The 20,674-nt window shown below is 44.4% G+C and overlaps 4 protein-coding genes across 5 annotated transcripts; 1 reads left to right on the forward strand and 3 right to left on the reverse strand.

Moving 5' to 3' along the window:
- Window positions 1-4,447: 4,447 nt before the first annotated feature.
- On the reverse strand, window positions 4,448-8,690 carry RabX1 (RAS oncogene family member RabX1). Its single transcript, XM_018106421.3, has 3 exons — window positions 8,288-8,690; window positions 6,485-6,612; window positions 4,448-5,471 (listed from the first exon to the last, which is right to left on the reverse strand). Exons 1-3 carry the CDS (start codon window positions 8,328-8,330, stop codon window positions 4,863-4,865), a joined length of 780 nt encoding a protein of 259 aa, XP_017961910.1. The 5' UTR covers window positions 8,331-8,690; the 3' UTR covers window positions 4,448-4,862.
- An 8-nt stretch (window positions 8,691-8,698) lies between these two features.
- Window positions 8,699-13,925, forward strand: mi (cyclin E-interacting protein minus). 2 transcript variants are annotated; one of them, XM_089262665.1, is made up of 9 exons: window positions 8,699-8,826; window positions 9,705-9,794; window positions 9,877-10,925; window positions 10,996-11,130; window positions 11,213-11,347; window positions 11,411-11,472; window positions 11,946-12,598; window positions 12,667-12,827; window positions 12,889-13,925. In XM_089262665.1, the coding sequence occupies exons 2-9, from the start codon at window positions 9,720-9,722 to the stop codon at window positions 13,538-13,540; spliced, it is 2,922 nt and encodes a 973-aa protein (XP_089118791.1). In that variant the 5' UTR covers window positions 8,699-8,826; window positions 9,705-9,719; the 3' UTR covers window positions 13,541-13,925. The 2 variants fall into 2 exon arrangements, with proteins under 2 accessions (XP_089118791.1, XP_017961906.1); XM_018106417.3 differs by lacking the exon at window positions 8,699-8,826 and adding an exon at window positions 9,205-9,482.
- Window positions 13,582-17,107, reverse strand: bw (brown). Its single transcript, XM_018106418.3, has 5 exons — window positions 16,593-17,107; window positions 16,269-16,501; window positions 15,623-16,203; window positions 14,159-15,018; window positions 13,582-14,103 (listed from the first exon to the last, which is right to left on the reverse strand). The coding sequence occupies exons 1-5, from the start codon at window positions 16,726-16,728 to the stop codon at window positions 13,916-13,918; spliced, it is 1,998 nt and encodes a 665-aa protein (XP_017961907.1). The 5' UTR covers window positions 16,729-17,107; the 3' UTR covers window positions 13,582-13,915.
- A 287-nt stretch (window positions 17,108-17,394) lies between these two features.
- LOC108654842 (queuosine 5'-phosphate N-glycosylase/hydrolase) lies at window positions 17,395-18,828 on the reverse strand. The gene is made up of 3 exons (XM_018106420.3): window positions 18,547-18,828; window positions 18,367-18,486; window positions 17,395-18,301 (listed from the first exon to the last, which is right to left on the reverse strand). Exons 1-3 carry the CDS (start codon window positions 18,665-18,667, stop codon window positions 17,526-17,528), a joined length of 1,017 nt encoding a protein of 338 aa, XP_017961909.1. The 5' UTR covers window positions 18,668-18,828; the 3' UTR covers window positions 17,395-17,525.
- Window positions 18,829-20,674: the final 1,846 nt, after the last annotated feature.

The raw sequence follows: 20,674 nt of genomic DNA on the forward strand, positions 1-20,674 counted from the left end.
ATCTAGTAGCAAAGACATTGCAATGGAGCTCAATTAAAATAGCATTAAATTCCATTTGGATTGCTTTTTCAAGCTGGCTGTCAGAACACCTCCTTCGTCGTCGTCGTCGTCGTCTTCTTCTTCTTCGTTAGTCAACCTGCCCCGCCCACTCTTGCTCTCAATCTCAACCAGCGTTGACATTGCCTTTGTGCAGCAGCTACAGAGCAGCACTCCAAGCATTTGGGATTTGAGTCCGAGACAGATGCTCAAACGATACGCCAATTCGCCTTAGTTTCAGTCTGAGTCTCAGTCCCAGTCTCAGTCTTCGGCTTAGCCGCAGCCTCGCCCTCCCTCACTCTCTCTCTCTCTCTCTCTCTGCCTTAGCCTACGGAATTTTCACCATTCTCTGATGTGGTCTCTTCCATGTCGCTGCTACTTTTCCTGACAGTGCCCAGAGCAAAAGGAATTTCAGCTATTTGCAGGAAAGCCATTTTGCCTTCTTGTTGATTTAATGACATCTGCAGCTTAAAGCCATATGCAAGTGGCAGCAGCTGCTGCAGTTGTATTCAATTTAAATGCACTTTCATTTCATTTCATTTACTTGCCAAATAACTATTATGGCAATTTGTCTCTCTATTCGGGTCATTACAATTGGCAAATAAATGAATATCACCTAAGCGAAATCAATTTACCAACTTGTCGAACTAGTTCGAATATTGACTAATGATAAATGCTCGAGGGTGGACACGAAAGTTGGGAATTGGTGGCTTAAGTGGGACGAAATTTTGATAAGACTAAGAGGATTTCATAGTCCATGTAAGGGTTATTATATTATTAAATTCACTTATATATCTTGCCATGGGCTTCGATGTGAACTATATATTAAGAACATGTTATTGGGATTAAATCCTCTTGACTCGCTGTCAATCTTCATCAAACTTTCAGAATATAATAAACATACATATATAAAAAAAAATATATATTATATTAATAATATTCGGAATAATATATATAATATCTATATCTATATTCATGTAAATCAAAGCAAGATTTATCTACTTTTATGCCAAAGCCGTAAATACTTTTGCCCTTTTGAATACCAATTCGAACTTGACTTGGCCATGGTGAAGAGTCAGAGACAACTTTGAAGTTCCTCTCGAGCTGAAAGTTAACTTCAAGGTAAGCTAAACACATGCATGAGGGTGAATTTCAACTGCTTCGAGTGTCAGATGTTGCCCCGGGGCAGACATTGCAGTGCATGCATAAATACCCTGCACTTTCAATGCCGGTGTGCTGTTGCTAAACAAACTGTATGAAATGTATGCGCCACAGAGCTCTATTCACCTATCGGACGCCATAAAGTATGCATCAGAAGCGAGCGCGCTGAGCTAAAGTCCAGAAACCGTGGCACTCACCTGTTAAATATTCAAAATCATATGCATGAACAACAAAGCCGGGTGCCGGGCTCGACTTACAGTCATCGCAAAGCCCAGCCACCCATTCCAGCGAACAATACTAAAACACAAACATATATGCATGCACGCTCACACACACACACACACACACACACTTAGACATACGCAGCAATTTGTTCGTTTGCATATTTGATTTGCGTTTGTTTGTGTTCAATTTATGTGGCATTGAGAACTTTGGCGTATTTGACATGACCATAAATACATATTCATGTCCAATATATTTATACAACTATATACTATATTTAGACACATACGTGTATGTATGTAGTTGATGTCACACACACACATACACATATACACAAACAGACTCGTAAATATGCCAAAACGGACGTCTAATTCAATTTATTTACGACACACATATATACATACATATATGCCATGCTCTCTAGGCTATATCTCTATATAAACATACACACATACATATATTCATTCATATGTGCATGTGTGTGTGTGTGTGTGTGGAAAAACTGTTTTTGCCAACTAACATACTTTAATCTAATGGCCAAAAACAATTTTCGCATTTCGAGGTAGAAACGAACAAAAGCACAAAGATTTGCAGCTAAAACCGGCAAAAGCTTATAAACTGTCAAAAAATCAACTAAAAAAGTGCCGAAGATAAATGTGATGAACTAAATAATACTGTGTAATCATTAAGAAGTTTCAGTTTAGATATATGATGAGTAAATTTAAATTTAGAAACGCTATAGAAATTAAATAATATGATATTTAATTTAGATGGTACTGCGAATAAAAAATAGTTGTTAAAATTATAGTTTTGTTATTGTATATTGTATATTTATATATAATAATATTTATAACAATTTTTGTTATTCAAGATTTTTCTTAATGAATAATTTTTTTTAAAAGTCTGTATCAAAGACTCACAAAGATTATTCCCAAAAAAAGACTTTTATTTTAACATATAAATTTATTAAATATATATACTCAAAATGATTCTACTTGAAAAAAAAAAAATAATAATAATATCTTCTCTTTCAGCTAAATATATATATACATTTATATTTAACTTAGGTCGCACCAAGAAAAAAAATTCTTCTTCCATTACGAGCATATGTAATATCGCACTCAAAATAGTCGTATGTAGTTCTTTAAGACTTAAGTCTTAGTTATTATTTTAACCTCTCTTTCTATACATAATTTCTACTCATTATCATTATATAAATTACAAATTGGACTCATGCAACCCCTCTTCACATTTCATTTTCAGACAGGGTATTATTACGTGAGTCGCATGAGATTTGATTATTCACCATGTAAAGTGCTTATGTGCACATTTTGCAAATGTGTTTTATGTTTTGTAAATTTAATTTGTTGTCAAAATGCTGATGCCCAGTCAGTCGATAGGCAAAGTGGGTCTTATATAAAGGCTTAAAGGCGGATTTCGTGAAAATTGAAATATTCGAAATGTCAATTTGTCAAACAGAATAGAAATTAGTTTTAAGACAGGGTATAAATATATACATATATATGTGATTGATCAATTTCCATGTGGATAGAGGTGGGAATTAGGCATTTGTATTGAGAATATCTGTCCATGTTAATCTCAGCTTGATAACTGAATGACCTATATACATATTATCAAGCTCTTAAGTTGTCTTTGAGATTTATCTGGCTGCATTGTTACTGCTTGACTTACAATATCTAATTATATTTTCTCTTTAGGAGTTAGAGCCTAATAGAGCTCTAGAATCCCTTCAATTTGCTCCTGCTAATCAAAGCATAGGCCACAAATGGCCTAGGGATGATGATTTCAGTCGGTGTATTGGTCTATTGTCGCCAGGGCAACAACTGTGTGAATAAAATAAGCAATTTGCATGGCATTCAGTGCGGTTAAACCAACTGCAAATGCTAAGAGTCGCAGGCAAAGGAATGCCGACTGGAGGAGCTGCAGGCGACTGGCTGCCTTACCTTGATTACATTGATGCATTTCTAGATCATTAAGTCAGCAAACTAAGCGCCATTAGCAGTCATGTCAAACTATGCGTGTGTGTGTGTGTGTGTATTGTGGTCTGCTTTGTGGTATGCGTGATGCGTGCCAGCTTGCCGCAAGCCAAAGACTTTGGGGCCTCAAGCAGCGTATGCCATTGGCGTCAATCTAAGACTACGCATGTATTAGTGTGCGTGTTGTGTATGTATGTGTGTGTGTGTGCAGATTTGAGCATCGCTTCCGGTTGAACGCACCAGCGCATAGACAGACAACAAGTGGAGACCCAACTGCTTTTGGGTGTAAAGTAAACTCATTTGCTGCCTAATGGCAAATCAATGCACTGCCCAATGCTCTATCTCCCTCTCTCTCTCTCTCCCTCTCTCTCTCTCTCTAGCCGTGCGGCCAAAGGCAAGCTGTGACAGCATCAGCATCATCAAGAGCATCAACAGCATCGGTCTCAGGTTTGGGTCCAGCGCTTCTGTAAATGTGCTGATGACACTTGAATGAGTTTTTGGTCCTTTGCATTGTTGTTGTTGTTGCTATTCCGTCGACTTCTTACGCTAAATTGCGCGTATTACATATACATAAGAAATCAACTGACCATAAGTTTTGTATATTAGCTTCAAATGGACGCATTCTCTCTCTCTCTCTCTCTCTCTCTCTCTCTCTCTCTTAGTAGTGCCAGGTCTAGAGCTTAATGGCTGCTTAGACTACTGCCTGGCATCTTAATTGTAACCCTTGGCCTCTCGCCGGCACATTAAATTCCAATTATACGAGAACTTTTTGCGTTAATGGGCAAGTTAATGCATACGCAGGAGCCGGAGCAATGTGGGCTTTAATGCTTTATGGGCGTGGGCAAATGACACATTATGCACACCTTTTAGATGTCATATATGTATGTATATATATGGATATATGATATAAAGTCGTATATATATATTTGTTGTTTGTACATGAATTGTGATTACAGCCAACCGAGACGGCCGGAGTGTGTGTGTGTGTGTGTGTGGGTGAATGAATTATGTGTGTGAATAAGATTAGCGACTTTTGGAGTCAAGTGAGCTTTAAGCGACGCTGCTGCTTGTTAATATTCATAAATAAAATATACATTAGGCATTTGCTGGTTTGACTTATTCACTAAGCTTACAATTAGCTTACGACTAGCAGCCACGATTTGGATGTGTCAATTGATTGCGTTGCCACCCGCTGCCGGGCTGTGCCCGCAGTGCTCGGTAATCTATCAGTTTCATTTGCTTGTTTCTTTCATTCTTTGCTTATTTTTGTTGTTTCGTTTGCTAACGGGTGGTCTTCCATTTGGCTTCGATTGCTTTAGCCGATTCGAATTTGAGTGCAGGTGCATAACTAAAGGTAAACCTGTTTAATTAACATCACAATGTTTTGAGAAAATCGTTGACAGTTCTCTGGCTCTGGCTCTGGCTCTGGCTCAGAGTGGTTTCTATTCAGTAGCAGCACCAGCGCGCCCTCTCCACTTCGCCGAGGGCAATGTGCTCGATCGCCCACGAGGGCGTCTCCAGACGCCCCTCGCCCGTCGCCTTCACATCCTGCCCATCCACTGGTATTCCGATATGCACATAGGGCAGACGAAATGCAGCGCCATCCTCGTTGCGCACCACCGCGGCGGCCGTGTAGCTGAAGGCCGTGTTGCCGTTGGTGTAGAAGAGCGAGTCGGTCGACTCGAAGGAGCGCAGCGAACGGCTCTTGCCCTCGTCGGCCAGCCGCACCAGACCCAGTGCCGTCGAGAGGAACACCTGTTCCAGGCCCTGGTCCGTTTCGGTGGATGTCTCAAAGTAGGTGGCGCCAATCGAGCTGGCAAACAGATAGGCCTCATCGCGCGAGACGGCGCGCTGTGCCTGCAGATCCATCTTGTTGCCGACCAGCGTCAGTATCATCGGGTCCTGGACATTGCGATGCAGCTCCTGGATCCATGATTTGATTTCGGTGAATGTCTTATATTGGGTCAGATCAAACACTAAAATGGCTGCATTCGCATTCCGATAATACATGGGTGCAACGGCCCTGAAGCGCTCCTGTCCAGCGGTATCCCAGATCTGTGGAGGAGGACAATGGGATGAGTACTCAGTCAACGGATGTTGCAAAAATTCATTGTGACCACGGCACACACTCAACCCAGCAGCTTCGACTCTCGCAACAATCGGCATTCAGCATTCAGCATTCAGCATTCAGCGTTCAGCATTCAGCATTCAGCACTCGAAACGACTTGAACTTTAATTGAGCCATTCTGCGTTTATTCTGCAATTTCGGTCTTTATGCTTTTCGCTTTCCCACAATAATAACAATCATATTCTGTGCGTGTGTGTGTGTGTGTGTGTGCTCATCTTTATGGTGCACAATTCAAATCTTCATAAAAATTGTTGTGGGGCAACGACATGAACAGAACGCAGCCAAAAACAAAGGGCTACAAATCTGTGGCAGCGAAAACTATTTGCCATTATAGCTGCTGCTGCTCCTGCTGCTCCTGCTTGGCGTATAAAAAACGAAATCGAAATAGCGCCAAGGAATCTACGAGCGGACGCTGGGTTGGATGGGAATGCAGTCCCAGCTTAAGGGGGGAAACAAATTTAGCTTATCAATAAACTATAAAAGAGAAGGAAAACGCGAACGACCATCGAAAAAGTAAAAGCCAAATAAACAGAAAGTGCACTGGACGAAGAAATTGCAAATAAAAAGGGGACCAAAAAAGAGTTGCTGGGCGGGCGTGCATGCTGACCAAATACCCTTTATGGTGAGACATTTGAAGGACATATTGATAAAACACTTAAAGGTACTCAAGGGAACACAAAAAGGGAATATAGCAAGAGAAACCTTTCATAATTTGAACATAGAAATAGAAACAGAAACTAAGAGGAACACAGATGAAGCTCTATAACAAAACTCATTTCACTGAATCGAAATACCCCTTCCGGATTACAGGATATAGCAAAGCCATCAGAGTAAAATCCCCGCTGACTAAGAACAACACGACATCCAAAACCAAGTGTCGCTGGCAGTAGAAGCTCTGATTAGTCGTGGCACGTGTACGAATGGAACTTGTTGTGCTCACCTGTAATTTGATTTTAACATCATCCAACATGATGTTGCAGGTGAAAAAGGAGACTGCTATCGTCGGCTCCTCGCTGCGATGTTGAGCATTTTTAATATACTTGATGACCAAACGAGATTTGCCAACACCTGCAAAGGAGAGAAGAGATTTTCAGAGTCGATTCACAAAATACAGACTATGTATATGAAAAACAAAGTTCGGATATCAGAAGGTAAGAGAGAGAGAGAGAGAGCAGGCAAATAAGAGATTTGATTTAAATCTGTATACAAGAGACTGACAGGGAATGTTTCCGATTGCTAAACTTAAAATAAAAGTTTTACTTTAAATGTATAATTTAAATGTATAATTCAAAATGTTGTTTAGTTTTTTTGCGTACAGCTCATCTGACTGAGACTCCATAATTATGGTAGATAAACAGAATATAATAATGTCTTGAATATAGTCATTAAATAATTAATCGTCTATCAACATACTTAGAGTATACCCAATTTTAGGCAATATTATCTGACTTTATAGCTATGATGTGAAAGATAATCCCAAATATCAAATATCTAATCTCTATGATACGGAAGCTGCAGTCATAAGCCACAAGTATTTGCCCATTTGGTAATTTGTCTTGGAAACTGAATAAATATAATCTGAAATTGAATATATTAATTTATTGATACAGCTCTATTTGTTTACTTTATTGTTTTTAGGCATAAGGAAATGGGCGATATTACTTATCAGATGCATAAACAAAGTAGGTTCAATAAACAAAAGGTGTTACTGAGACACAGCTAGCGGTAAACATGCGATAAGCGAACGGCAACTGACTTACATACAAACATATACATATATATGTATATGTATATAAATATACAGCATTCAATGTGCGTTTATAAACAGGCGTCGCTTTGTTATGCATTAAACGAGACATTCCTATTATGAAAAGCCCCTTAAGATATCGCTCGACTGACTCATCTTATAGAAAAAGCAAAGAAATACATACATACATATATAAAAATAACGGATTAAAAAAAAAGTACGCGACTGATTTCAAACTGAGAATGGCGAATGTCGTCGTAAGATATGAGCACGCATTCAAAGTACACACACACACACACGCATATGCATACATAAAGCTACTATCAATATGCATATACGTATGTGTGCGTGTGTGTGTGTATGAATATGTGGCTCAAATTCATAGGCTTGCTGACCTTGCGAAAATACAAACAAATCGTACTGTTATTACGAATGTGTGCGAAGCAGAGCTAATTAGGCACGCTTTAATTTAAAATACCCTGGAAAGCGAGACGGTTATATTAGGTAGTTTGCAAATGATAAAGATTTACAATATTGTATATATACAGCTGCTAGGCTCTATTATGATCTATGCATATATTAAATAGTCGGATTTATATTACCCTGCGTACTAAACACATATATAGGGTATACTGCAACATTGTGAATGATGAACTAAAACTCCCGCTTGCTTTGGAATGCAGCGTAGGGCAATAGCTAAGACCTCACGAGCCGCGGCTGGCCCAATTTCTCTAGGGTTGATGAACGAAATCGCGAACGAAACTCCCCCAACAAAAGTGTTCAAGGGGCGGGCGCTTATCGAATTGGGCGCGCAAAAGAAGGGAAAACACAAAGAGAAAAAATTAAGCTCTGCTTTGCGTTATCTCTCTGGGCGATTGCTGAAATTGTTTTCAACTACGAACTAATCGGGTGAGCTACGCACACGACGACGTTGCGCGTTGATGAAGTTCAGAGTCAATAAAAATGCTACTGGTTTCGATTGCATTTGGTGCTTACCTCGCGAGCCTAGCACAACGACTTTGCCCTCTATTCCACGCATCTTATTGGCAATGGCAATCAGTTGGTTGGCATGGCTGACTGGGTGAGTAAATAGATGATGCACTGTTTCTGCGAAGTCGCGATGGTTCTGGATATGTATTATGACTGACGCTGTTGCTGTAGTTGTTATTGTTAATGACACAGTGCAAAATGATGCACTTTGGCAGGTGGTCAGCGAGGAATGGCTCGACAAAGAGCGCCGTTGTTTAGTGTTTGCTGACTGAGCTTTATAATCCGAGCAGGCGAGTCACAGCACTCACGATTCGTTTACTTACGCTCGCAAAGTTGTTTACAACTGAGCTTGTTGCTTTTACAAATATTAATCAGATAAGTGGTGTTTTTTATTGTTGTTCTCTAATTTAATCGAATTATTCGATACATCGAGGCAGAAACAGCTGTAAATTCCAGTTGCTCATCGTTGAGAATTTGTGGATCGTAAATTGTGGTTAAGTGGATCTTATTGCTCTCAGCTGTTACGCAAGGGCTGCAACGCTAAGGTAAACAATAAACACAAGGTGTCACAGCAGGTATTTATTGTTCATTTTTTGTATTAAATAATGCTTGTATACATTTTTATATTTCTATTTGCGCCTATTTACATTCATAAAATAAATATATATTATTCAATAAAGACATTGAGTACTTCGTGACAGCAGTGCCTCGCTACACGTGGCATATATGATTACGCATTTTGTATGTGAGGTATTGAAATTGAAATATTTGCATTAAAAAGCATATTATATTTTCATTTCAAGGATTTTAAAAGACGGTTTTTATAAATATAAAAGAATTGTAAATTTGTAACAGTATTATTTCCATCGCTATCTTCTCTGTGCCGACCATGAAATATCGGCTACAAACATATCGATATATCGATACAATACTTCCCAAGAGCCGCCGCCAAATTCTTAATGGCAGATGTTCGTACACGCAACGCAATTTACAAAAACAATATTAATTTATGTTAAATTATTATATTAATATAGTGCCTAAAAATGAAGTCTAGTTATTTATAACATTATTCATATCCCCACCATCATTTTACAAATTGTAAATCTTCTAAAGGTGTGCGAATAAACTGCATAAAATGCGCGCGCATTTTCTCGCCTGATGCCGCTGCATCGCTTTGGGAAAAAGTGCCACATTTCATAAGGTAAATGCAAGTCCGACAACTGTAGGTCTGATTAAGCAAAAGCAAATGAGCTTAAGCTCTGAAGTACAATTAATACACCCGCATAATACAGTAGTTGCTATATGCTGCCCCCATTCCAACTTTTTTATTGCGCGGTGCCTGTACCAAAAATATCCAAAAATAAGTACGGCTATAAATCAAAAGTTTAAGTGATCAAATGTGGTTCTCTGTATGTAATTTTAGTTGAACCGCTGAAGGATGGCTGCACTTAACTCCAATACGGTGCACAAGATCAACAACAGCTACGAATCGGAGCCGTCCACGGGCAGCGGGGTAAGCGAAATTTGGAAATAGCGAAATTACGATTAAAAGTGAAAGCAAAATCTATTTCAAATTTTGTCTTTACAATTTACAGTCTTCGCTCAGTGAAAACAATGAGGGCCACATATCTGACGAGGAGAACATGAATCTGCCATACATGCTGAATCCGAAGTCACTGAGCACAGACAATGCCCACAAATCGAGTGTCCACAGTAGTCAGGAGTCGCAGTTCCGAGGATTCGGCGACAGTCCCTATGGCCAAGTGAACAAACAGCTGTACGGCTCGCAGCTGCAGCATCTGCAACTGCCGGAGCCAGAAAAGCAGCCGGAGAAGCTGATCTCAGCAAAGCGCCAGTCGCCGGGCATGGTCGTCTTTCCCAGATTCTACGACGCCATCATGGAGGAAAACAGCTGCAATGCGGTCGACATGCCAGCCACAGCAGCTGCAGCGTCCATAGCACAGGCAACGACAGACAGCCTGTCCTTCGATGGCAAAATCAAGAGTCTGACTGAAGCCTCTGGCAGCTCGTGCAATCCACCTGAGCCGGTGCCACAACCGCAGGCGCCGCAGCAGCTGTCAGAATCGTTTATACTCAAGAAAATGAACAACGAACGTTCGCCCGATCTCTTTGCTGACAGCGACGAAGATGATGGCGACGAGCCAGTCGACAAGGGATTGGGCGCAACGCTGGAGGACTTGCCCGAGGCTCTGGAAGAGAGCGAATGCGTGAGTGAAGCGCCAACGACGAGCCACAATGCCAGCGGACGTTACTCTCTGAACGCGCCCACGGAGTCCAGCTTTGTGGACGAGCAGACGCAAGACACTCAGCTAGCGAGCAGCGATCCGCGCACTCACTTCATTGAGAATTGCAGGCGGGAGCGTGAGCTCTATCGACGCATACGTCGTTGTCTGCAGGGTGTCCGCCCGCCGCCCACCGTGACCACGCCCGACATCGATGTCGTCAGCACGGTGGTGAATATGAAGGAAAACGTGCTGAACTTCCTGTCAGCAGCCACGCCGTCCAGCATTGAGGATAGTGGCATCTGTGCCACGCCCTCACTGTTCAAGCCCACCCACAGCCTGGCCGAGGCGCAGAGCATGAGCTGGCGCGAAGTGCTGGGCGTACGTCAGCATGGACTAAGGTGAGCTCTGACTGAACTATTTGCCACTTGCATTCCCAAACTAATTGGAGAACCTTCTACAATTCCTCAGCTACAATTTGAACAAGGCGGCCGAACAAAACGAATACCTCAGTCTGTCCGTGGTAGAGCGTTACGTGGGTGCAGAGACGGCGACGTCCTATGTGCGATCGCCCTCCAGTGCCAAGAAGCGCAACATGCGCATGAAGTGAGTGCAGCAGCAGCAGACATAAATTAGTTTAATAAATTTAATTAAATTAATTTAATCCAATTTCTATTTCTTATTGTAGAATGCTTACACAATCGCCGGGCAATCGGCTCAGTCATTTGGCCAAACGTCGCGCCATCTTTTCATCGGCCAATCTGGCCACAAACTCCATTAAACTAAACAGTTCCATAGGTCCACAAATACTACTAGATAAAAAGTGAGTAGCAGCAATTATAAATCTTGTTGCGCTGCCAAATTAGTAACTCAATTGATTTTACAGGAAAGAGCGCAATAAACGCAAAGCAACACCAAAACGCAAAACACCCGGAAGCAAAAAGAAAGGTAAGAGAGATCTAAGAAACTGCGTTAGGCTCAAGTATTTATAAGAAGCAGACAAAGGTTATTGCGAATCCATATGTCCCAAATTCATATTCAAGATAATTATATGGAAGTCGGACTGACTGAAGAAATAATATGCTGGAGGAAAAAATATTGTATATAGAATTTATTATACTCATTGTTTTATTTGAGTTTGATGGATTTTATTTTTATTTAGTTGATTAAAAATATTTCTCTGTTTTATCTTTTTAGTTTTCTTTATTTTATATTAATTTAATTTATTATATTTTAGCTAAATATATTTTATAACATTTCTATTTAATTTATTTTTGTTTGTAATATTAACTTTTTATCGTGCAATTTATTTAATTTTTTATTCGCTCATTAATTTTATTTTATTTTTTTTTTTTATTATTATTATTTACATATCTAAACATACAAATATTCATTTAATTTTGCATATCGTATATATTCAGCACGCAAGACGCCTACCTCCTCAGCACGAAAGCGCCTCTACCGCACCGATCTCATCAAGCCGGGCCCGTCGCGCGAGTCCTCGAAACGCGCACTGTTCCAGAGCCCGGCCAAGTCACTGCAACAGCAACTGATACCGCCCAAGCCGCTCTTCAAGCCGGAGATAGCCAATCGTGTGGAGAGATCGAAGCGTGCGCTCTTCTCGCCGGACAACGGCAGTGGCAGCCAGCAGCCAGGCGCTGGCTGTGCTGAGAGCGTGAGCCAGCAGCTGGAGACACTGCTCAAGCGCAAACGCAATGCTCAGGACGACGACGAGGATGCCGCCGAGCTGGCCAGCCAGAGCCGGAAGCTGTTACGTACCAGCGGCTCGGGCAGTCACGGATTAACGCCGCGCGCCCTCAAAATAAAGAGTCAGAGCTTTTGCATTGGAGCTGGTTCCTCCACAGCAGCAGCAGCAGCTACAGCCCAGTACAAGACGGCGGCCGGCTTGCAGCCAGCTGTTGGCCTTGGCAGCGCCAGTCGACTAAGTCTTGGATTCAGCGGCAGCAGCAGCAATTTGAGCAGCAGCACAGCCAAAGCTGGCAGCAAATTGATGCGCGCCCATTCGGAGATGAGCGCAGCGCCGCAGAGCGCCATGACGGACAATCAGCGCAAGGTGAGGCGAGAAGCTACAGCTAATCATAGATAAATAGAATTGTACATTTAAATGTATTTTTGTTATAGAAACTGCTGTGGGCCGTGTCGCAGGCGCTGCAGGAAAGGAAAATATCGGCCAAGCACGAGAATTTCCGGCAATACGCAGCGGACCTGGCGCGCATTGTGAAGCGCATCTTCCAGGAGTTCCACCAAGGGCACACGACCAGCAACAGCGAGACACTGCTGCGGTGCGTATTTGGGGTTCTTGGAAAATGAACAAATGAATAATTGGAGTTGCTTTACTTGTAGGCTGGCCAAGAAGTACGCCTTCAGCGTGATTTCCGGCAAGCAGCCGGATGACATCTACTTGCATGCGCGCAGTCACGAGAGCGAAGCGAAACGACAGTCCTCCACGCGTCTCTCCGGCTACATTGGACCCGAGGAGTTTGCCCAGCGGAAGCTTCTGTTGTCACAAAGCTCCACCCAGTCGCAGTCGCTGTCGCAGATGTCGCTCACGCGCAGCCAGGCTGGCGGCTCCATACAGAATCTGTTTGGCAGCGAGAACTCGGTGGACTCGTTCGGCTTCAGTCAGCTGAGCCAGAGCAATGGTGCGTCCAACTCGACCACGCAGTCCAGTTTCATGGAACGCATCTCGGAGGATCTGTTCTGTAAGCAGCAGCAGCAGCAACAGCAGCTACCCATTCAGCCGAATCCTTCGCTGCACAACAGCTCGTCCAAGAGCAATCTGGGTGGGCTGGCACTGCGCGAGAACGTGCACTGCGAGCAGCGGCGCTCGGGCCAGAAGAACTTCACCGGCAAGGATCAGCGCAATATCAGCCCGTACTTTGGCGGCGGGGGCGGTGGCAACAGCAACGGCTCAGCGCGCAAGTTCCAGGCAAACGCAGCCACGAGCGGCGGCTCTGGCGTCAAGGCGAAACGCCAAATATCCTTTGATAGCTAAATTTGTTCCCTTTGTTTTATTTAATTTTTTTTTTCGCAAAATTATTTATTTTGAACAGAGTGTGTTGTTCCATATTTCACGGGTTGTGTTCTAGCCTAATTTAATTATACATTTGCGGTAGGCAGAGACCGACGACGACTACATACGTATTTACATCTAAATATACACAGATAAATGAAATGCAATATGGAGAGAGTGAAGAAAGCGAAGATATTGAAAATTGTAACTAGAGTTATGTAATGATTAGGTATAGGATTAAACCTTTATTCGGCTGGTACTTGAACGCCTCGCTACGAATAGAATGCGCTAATATACTATGATGAATTGTAAACAATGTAAGCTGAATATAGAATGTGTAAAATAAAAGCTAAAAACTCAATAGTAACCGCTGCGGTTGATGTAGCGTCGCACCAGCACGTAGGAGACGATGTGGAAGGCGAGGGCGACGAGCAGGAGGCTGCCGCAGTCCATCCAGTAGGTGTAGTCGGCGGTGCGGAAGGACGCCTGCTGCAGCACCTCCAGGCCGGTCTTGACGCACGGATGCTCCTCATTAACCGGGCAATCTGAGAGAGAGAGAGTTTTGACTTGACGGAGGATAATGGGCCCTACTCTACCCACCTATGTTGTCAATGTCGATCCAGAAGTTGTACATCAGCGCCTCGTTAGAGTAGAAGAAGAGCGAGAAGTACTTGAGCAGCGGCACGGAGTCCACGTTCATGTAGGTGCCACCAAAGATGAGAAAGATTAGGTCAAAGGGCGCCGCGCACTCCGATGCCATTTTGTCCGTCTCAAACAGGCTGGAAAGGAAGAGGCCGTAGCCGACGGCCGCAATGGCCGAGAGACTCATGAGGAAGCCCATTGTCACGTAGAGCAGAAAGCCGCGCGTGTAGTAGATGGAAGCATAGATCACGGACAGGAAGACGTAGCCCTTGAAGAACGCCACCGGCACAAAGGAGACCACCAGCGCCACATAGTAGGCGGACAGGCTGTAGGTGCCCTCGCCCACCTCGCGTCGTATGATGGGCAGTGCGGCGGGAAAGATGTACGTGACGCCGTAGCTGAACGTGAAGATCATCTCGTTGCTCAGCATGAAGATGGAGCCGCCCACATCCTGCACCGTGCGCTGTGTCAGACCGCCCACGCCGGAGTACATCAGCGAAAGCGTCACCGCGGTGATCATGAAGAACCCGAATCCAATCAGTCCGCTCTTGATGTTGCGCAGATCCTCGGTCATGAAGCGTATGATCAGCAGGTACACCTGATATATCCAGCGTATCTTCTTGAAGTTCTGCAAGTGCTTCAGATAGTCCCCGCTGTAGTTGCGGGCCAGCAGCCAGCTGCCGCTGTACAGTCCGTCCGTCTCGTGCTCGTACTTGGCGCGCAGAAGCTCGCCCGCATTTCCGGTGCCCTGGCTGTCGGCGAGGGTCTTCAGGTAGAAGTCGGCGGGATTGCAGTTCAGCGGCTGAGTGAAACCCATGCTGGACGGGCGAAAGGGAGAAGGAGGTGTAAAGTGAGTGAATGGAATCAGGTATGTAACAAGAGATACCCTGTAAGGAGTAAAGTGTGTACAGAAGATACCCTGTACAAGGATGAAAAGGTTTCCTACATAAAAAATAATAAATGTAGTAAAAGATGTCCTCTATAAGGAAGATTCTCTATACTTAGAGATACCCTACATTACCATGGAATAAGAAGTACTCTACATTATAATGGAATCATGTAAGTACTGAGAGATACCCTACATTACCATGGAATAATATATATCACATATTTGCCATTATAACACCTCTTCCCTTAAATAATCTCTTTTATCTCAACTAAAAACATACCCTGTATTTATTTATGTCTGGCATCTCGAAATATATGCGGATTACTTTCTTATCTATGTATATTTCCCTTTAGAAAGAAGCCTATTAAATAATTTCCGTGTTTCTTATTAACATTTGACGCAAGATAAAAAACGTGATAAAAACACTCATGCTCCCCTATTTAAACAAGATAGGGATCGCGCCATAAAGAGCTAAAGAGGTGGGATCATGAGATTCCCTATGGGGAGCTGGGCCACACGTGTTTCACACTCACTCTGTGAAGAACTTGGCCGCCTTCTCGGTGCGTCCCTGGTAGATGATGCGGCCCCCGTCCATGAGGATGATGTGCGTGAAGAGCTCGAAGATGTCGGACGTGGGCTGGTGGATGGAGCAGATGGCGGCCTTCTTGTGCGTGCCGTTGGGGCTGTTGTTGAGCACGCTGAGCGTGGGCAGATCCTTCATGGACTGGAGCAGGCTCTCGTGCGACTTGTCCACAATTTCCATTTCGATGGAGTTGCTGCTGGTGCTCTCCTCGCTGGGCGTGGAGAACGAGTCCTCGCCATAGACCTGGGTGAGCGAGTGCTTCGCTATGCGCCGCCTGGTGCACAGATGGCGCAGCGTCTTGATCACTGAGTAGGCACTGAAGCTGTCCAGGCCGGTGGTTGGCTCGTCGCAGAACAGAAATATGGGATCGGTGATGAGCTCCTCGGCCAGGCTCAGGCGCTTGCGCTCGCCCCCCGACAGCTGCTGGATGCGCGTGTGCGCCGCATCCCTCAAACCCACGGCCAGCAGCAGATCCGAAACGCGCTGGCGCTTCTCTGCCTTGGTCGTGCGTCTATGCATCTTGAAATGGGACTGGAGGAGTGGAGGGTGGAGGAGGATTACGCTGATTGGGTTTGGCTGGCTTTGCTAGGACCTACCATGAAATACAGATGCTCGTAGGCCGTAAAGGTTTTGACATTGATCTCAAATTGTGGCAGAAAACTGGAGATGCGTGTCATCTGATGCCGCTCCATGGCCATGCCGTTCAAAACCACATCTCCGGTTAGGTTACCACGCAGCCGTTGCGAAATCGCTGCCAGCAATGTGGTTTTGCCCGCCCCCGAGCCGCCCAGAATGGCGATGAGATCGCCCGTTTTCAGGTGACCGCTGACTGCACGAGGGGAGGCCATCGGCCACAGTTATTTGGATTCGGCTACGGATTGGGCAAGGCGACTTGCCCAGCTCCCACATGGATAGCTTACCGTCATGGAGTATGCGCAGCTCCTGCTGCTTGCGGCACTCGTTCCAGAAACTGTAGTTGCTCTGCTCCTGGGCGGGCACATAGTAGTTGAGCTGCTTCCACTCCAGGCACAGGCCGTCATGCTCCTCTGCTGGCATTGCTACCGCACTCCGCACTCAATTCAGTTCACTCGGCGAGTTCAATGCTCGCTCACAATTCGTATTTGGGCTTTTCACTGTGGTGCGGTGCAGCATCCACGCACTAATCCACGCTTATCACTCGCCCCCACCTTTTATCTTATCAGCTCGTCTATTGGTATTTGCATATTTCAGACAGCTCCACTCTCACTCACTCACTCACTCACTTTCTTTCTGGGAGGAAACCTTAAATCTGTGCCGTGGGCAAAGAGCGAAGAGCGAAGACCGCGACAACCGTTCGAGCCAAAGACCCGACATCAACTGTGCCGCAGCGCCGACAGCGACGTCGGTTTTACACCCCCAGCAAACCAGGCAAAAAAAAAAAAAAAAACAGGCAGAAAAAAAACGTGGGTAACATTAAACTTCTGACCGCATTTTAGACAAAACCAAACTAATTGTCGCTTATCAATTCGCATGGCATCCGAATAGACAAAGCCAGCTGCTGTTTGGAATGAAAATATGCCAGCAGAGCCAACTATTTAAAAGGCCAACCTACTTGCCGACAAAGAGACAAACAGACAGATAGACGGACAGACTATAATGTCAGGGGCTGTCTTAGTTAGTCTGGGCAACCCTTTAGATGATTCTCTGTCACTTGCCCCCACTCGAAGTCTCGCTGCTATCTCATTCAAGCGTCGATTATTTCTTTATTGTGCTCTTGACCCGCGCGCGTTGTCGATGAACCGCAACGGAAGCGTGAAATTGTGATGCTTGATACAAATATGATCTTACAATCAACAGCTTAACCTAATCTCGTTTCAGTAGTAGATGCTGAGCACCTTGTGGAATGGAATGTGCTCCAGCTCAGCGGCGTGGGCGCGACGATAGTCCCATAGATATTGATCGATGAGAATGGAGTTGACGTTGCGTGTGTCCACATCGGGATGATGTTCTTTTAGCTGCGCCAGCACGGCATCCTTGACCTGCTCTATGATGTGGATTGAGGCGCCACGTATCTCCACTTCCATGGGGTCACCGTTTTCCAGGATGGTGTCCTTCTGCAGCACTTCGAGCAGCTCGGGCGAGTACTGCAGACTGCCGAAGTGCACCAGAACCTGCGGTACGCGATAATCCGCAAACATGGTCACCGCCTCGATATCGTCAAACTGGCCGAGTCCCTGGCCACGATAGCAGGACCACAGATCGCCGACGAGGATCTGGGCGCGTTTCCATAGGGCCACCCGTTTGCCAGCAAAGGTCGCCTCGTCACGGAAACTAGGAAACTCGTCCACAATCAGCTTCAGTAGAGCAACGGCCGAATGGTTGGCCGCCTTGACCACGTTCTCGAAACGTCCCTGCCAATTGGTCATCAGGCGTTTGCCCACCTGATGCAGGCAGAGCAAACGCTGATCAAGCAGTGGAATCTTTGTGGTCTCATCGTCTGCCCGGAATATAGAGCACAACGTTTGCCGATCTAGCTCGGAGTAGAACTCTGGGTTCGTTATGTCCAAGCCCTCCGCCATAGCTCGATTAATGGCCGCACACAGTGCAAAGTAGCCGGTATAGCCGTTCACCTTGTACTTGGTATAGTTTTCTACGTATTAATGTAAATTGCAGATTATTTATATTAATATTTATATGCTTTTATACACTACTCACCGGGCGTCCAGAAGCAAAAGTTCAGCGTGTCCACAAGGAAAATCCAATTGGCAGCATGCTCGTCGCTGGGCTTGGGATGCAGCTCATGCTGTGAGAAATTGGCGACATCGATGCGTTTCGCTGAAAATGTTGAACTGTTTATTTAAGAGCACATGGCAGAGATCTTTGCTATTAACTCACTAATCACACCGTCAACAATCTCCTTGGCAAGCCGCTCAATGCCGGCGGGCAGCACTTTTATATATTTAGCATGTTTCACAATGTATTCGCCAGATTTACGAGGACATAGTCTGGGAGTCATCTTGAACCGTGTTCGCCTAGTCTAAGCACAATTGTTTATATAGTATCGATACATCTAGTTTCTAATCGAGATAAATCTTATTGTCTTTAGATAGAGCAGCGATACTATCGTCAATTAGCACAAACAATGACTAAAACTGCTGCTATGTTTACAGCTAAAGTTGGTTATCGAATAAGTGATTAACTGCTGTATTTCTTTATTATAAAGTATGAGACATCAAATGCTGCAAGAATTTTTTGAATTTCCCGCGCTGTTGCAATTTGAAATTTATTGCCAAGCAAATGCTTGCCACTCTGGTTAGTCTGCTTGCTTAACACTGCACTGTAAAGCTCCCACAATGCCACTGTTAACCTCAGCAGGCATACTGTAAATGTACATTCAATACAAATATATCGATACGCTGCAGCTACGATAGCTGTACAGTGTCACCTTATGACTCGAAATAGAATAAAATTCACATTGGCGCCAAACTCTCAGCTTTTTAAAATCAACATTAAGTACCAAATCTTATATATAGCAAAGTAGGCAGACAACTAATTCTGTCCGTCCATCATCATCAGTAGCAGCAGCAGGTTAATTGTCAGCAACCCCAAACGCAGTAAGCTTCATATCCTTGCTTTATGACACGCGTAATTCGAGTCAAAATATGCAATTAAACAAAAACTTCTTGACTGTAAAAATATTTGCATAACTTGAGCAAACAAATGTCAGGGCGTCACGTTCCACGAAGACAATGCTAAGTTGTTGTTGAACTTGTCATTATAAGCACACACACACACACACTTACGCACAACTACTGAGGGTGGGTTGCGCTTTGGTCCTCTGCGCTAAAGTGTAGATTAATAGCTGGGGCGTTGCTTGGGATGGGGTCGCCGGGGTGGACGGGGGCAGTGGGTGTTGCTCTCTGGCGGAAATCAGCGCTCGTAAAATGTACGTAAAATTCATTAAGCGCAACAAAAGACACCAGCGAAAAACAGGTTGCAGCCACGACGGGGCTAGTGAGAGAATGAGAGAGGAAATAGAGAGAGCGAGAGCGAGATAGACAATCATTTAGACAAAGCCTTGCATAGTTGATAAGGCGCGTCGTCGGCGTCGTCGTCTCTCTAGAGCGGGTGGCAACGTCTTCTCTTGTTCCCCCGACTCCCGATTCACGATGCCTGACTCCGACTCCGACTCCGACACCGACTTTGAGTTCGCATCGCTGTCAAGCGAAGCCGCCCGTCAAGCGCCAACAAATTTTTGCCATTTGAAAGGATATGAGAAGCTCTTGTGGTGCGTTATTGTTGCACCACACACTCCAGTTGCTCATCATCTTGGATCATTATGATATTTTAGCTCATCCGGGCGCGACTTCAGCTCAGTTGCTTAAGTGGCCGGGCTCTTTCTCCTGCCAGATTAGCGCTTTGGCATTTTTGGTTTCAGCCAAATTGTTTAAAGCCATCCATCCAACCTGTGCAGGCTTTGGCTCTGGGCGAGCACAAAATGCCCGCACAGTGCCCGATTGTTGGCCACGTTGATAGAGAGACCCCGCATTACAGCATGTTTGTGGTCACCAGAGGGGATTCTGTGTCTGTGACTCTGTGACTGTGTGTGTGTGTGTAGGTGTGGGGGCGGGCATGTGGCATGTAATGAGTTTTACGCGGTCATACACACAGGCACGCACACACACTTACGCACACATATTTTCCATGACAATTTTTGGTCGGCTCCCAATTTATGGAGCCGATAAGCTGGCCAGGGGCTTTGTGTGCTAATGCCGGTAATTAACGTCTTTTGTCAACTGATTCAACGTTCGCTCTCGTTTAGTTGCACACCAATGTACTCGAATATGTCTGTACATGCAGACATACATATGTATGTACGTATGTATGTATGTATATAATTGCATTACTCTTATTGAGCAAATTTAACGTATATATTGAGCAATTGATCGAACGCTGACATTTTGGTAGAAATTCGATAGTAATTAATATGCATTTCCAATACGCCGATTAATTAATTAATAAT

This window comes from Drosophila navojoa, chromosome 5 (genome assembly GCF_054131105.1).
Source record: "Drosophila navojoa isolate 15081-1374.11 chromosome 5, UAZ_NAV_1.0, whole genome shotgun sequence".
NCBI lineage: Eukaryota > Metazoa > Arthropoda > Insecta > Diptera > Drosophilidae > Drosophila > Drosophila navojoa.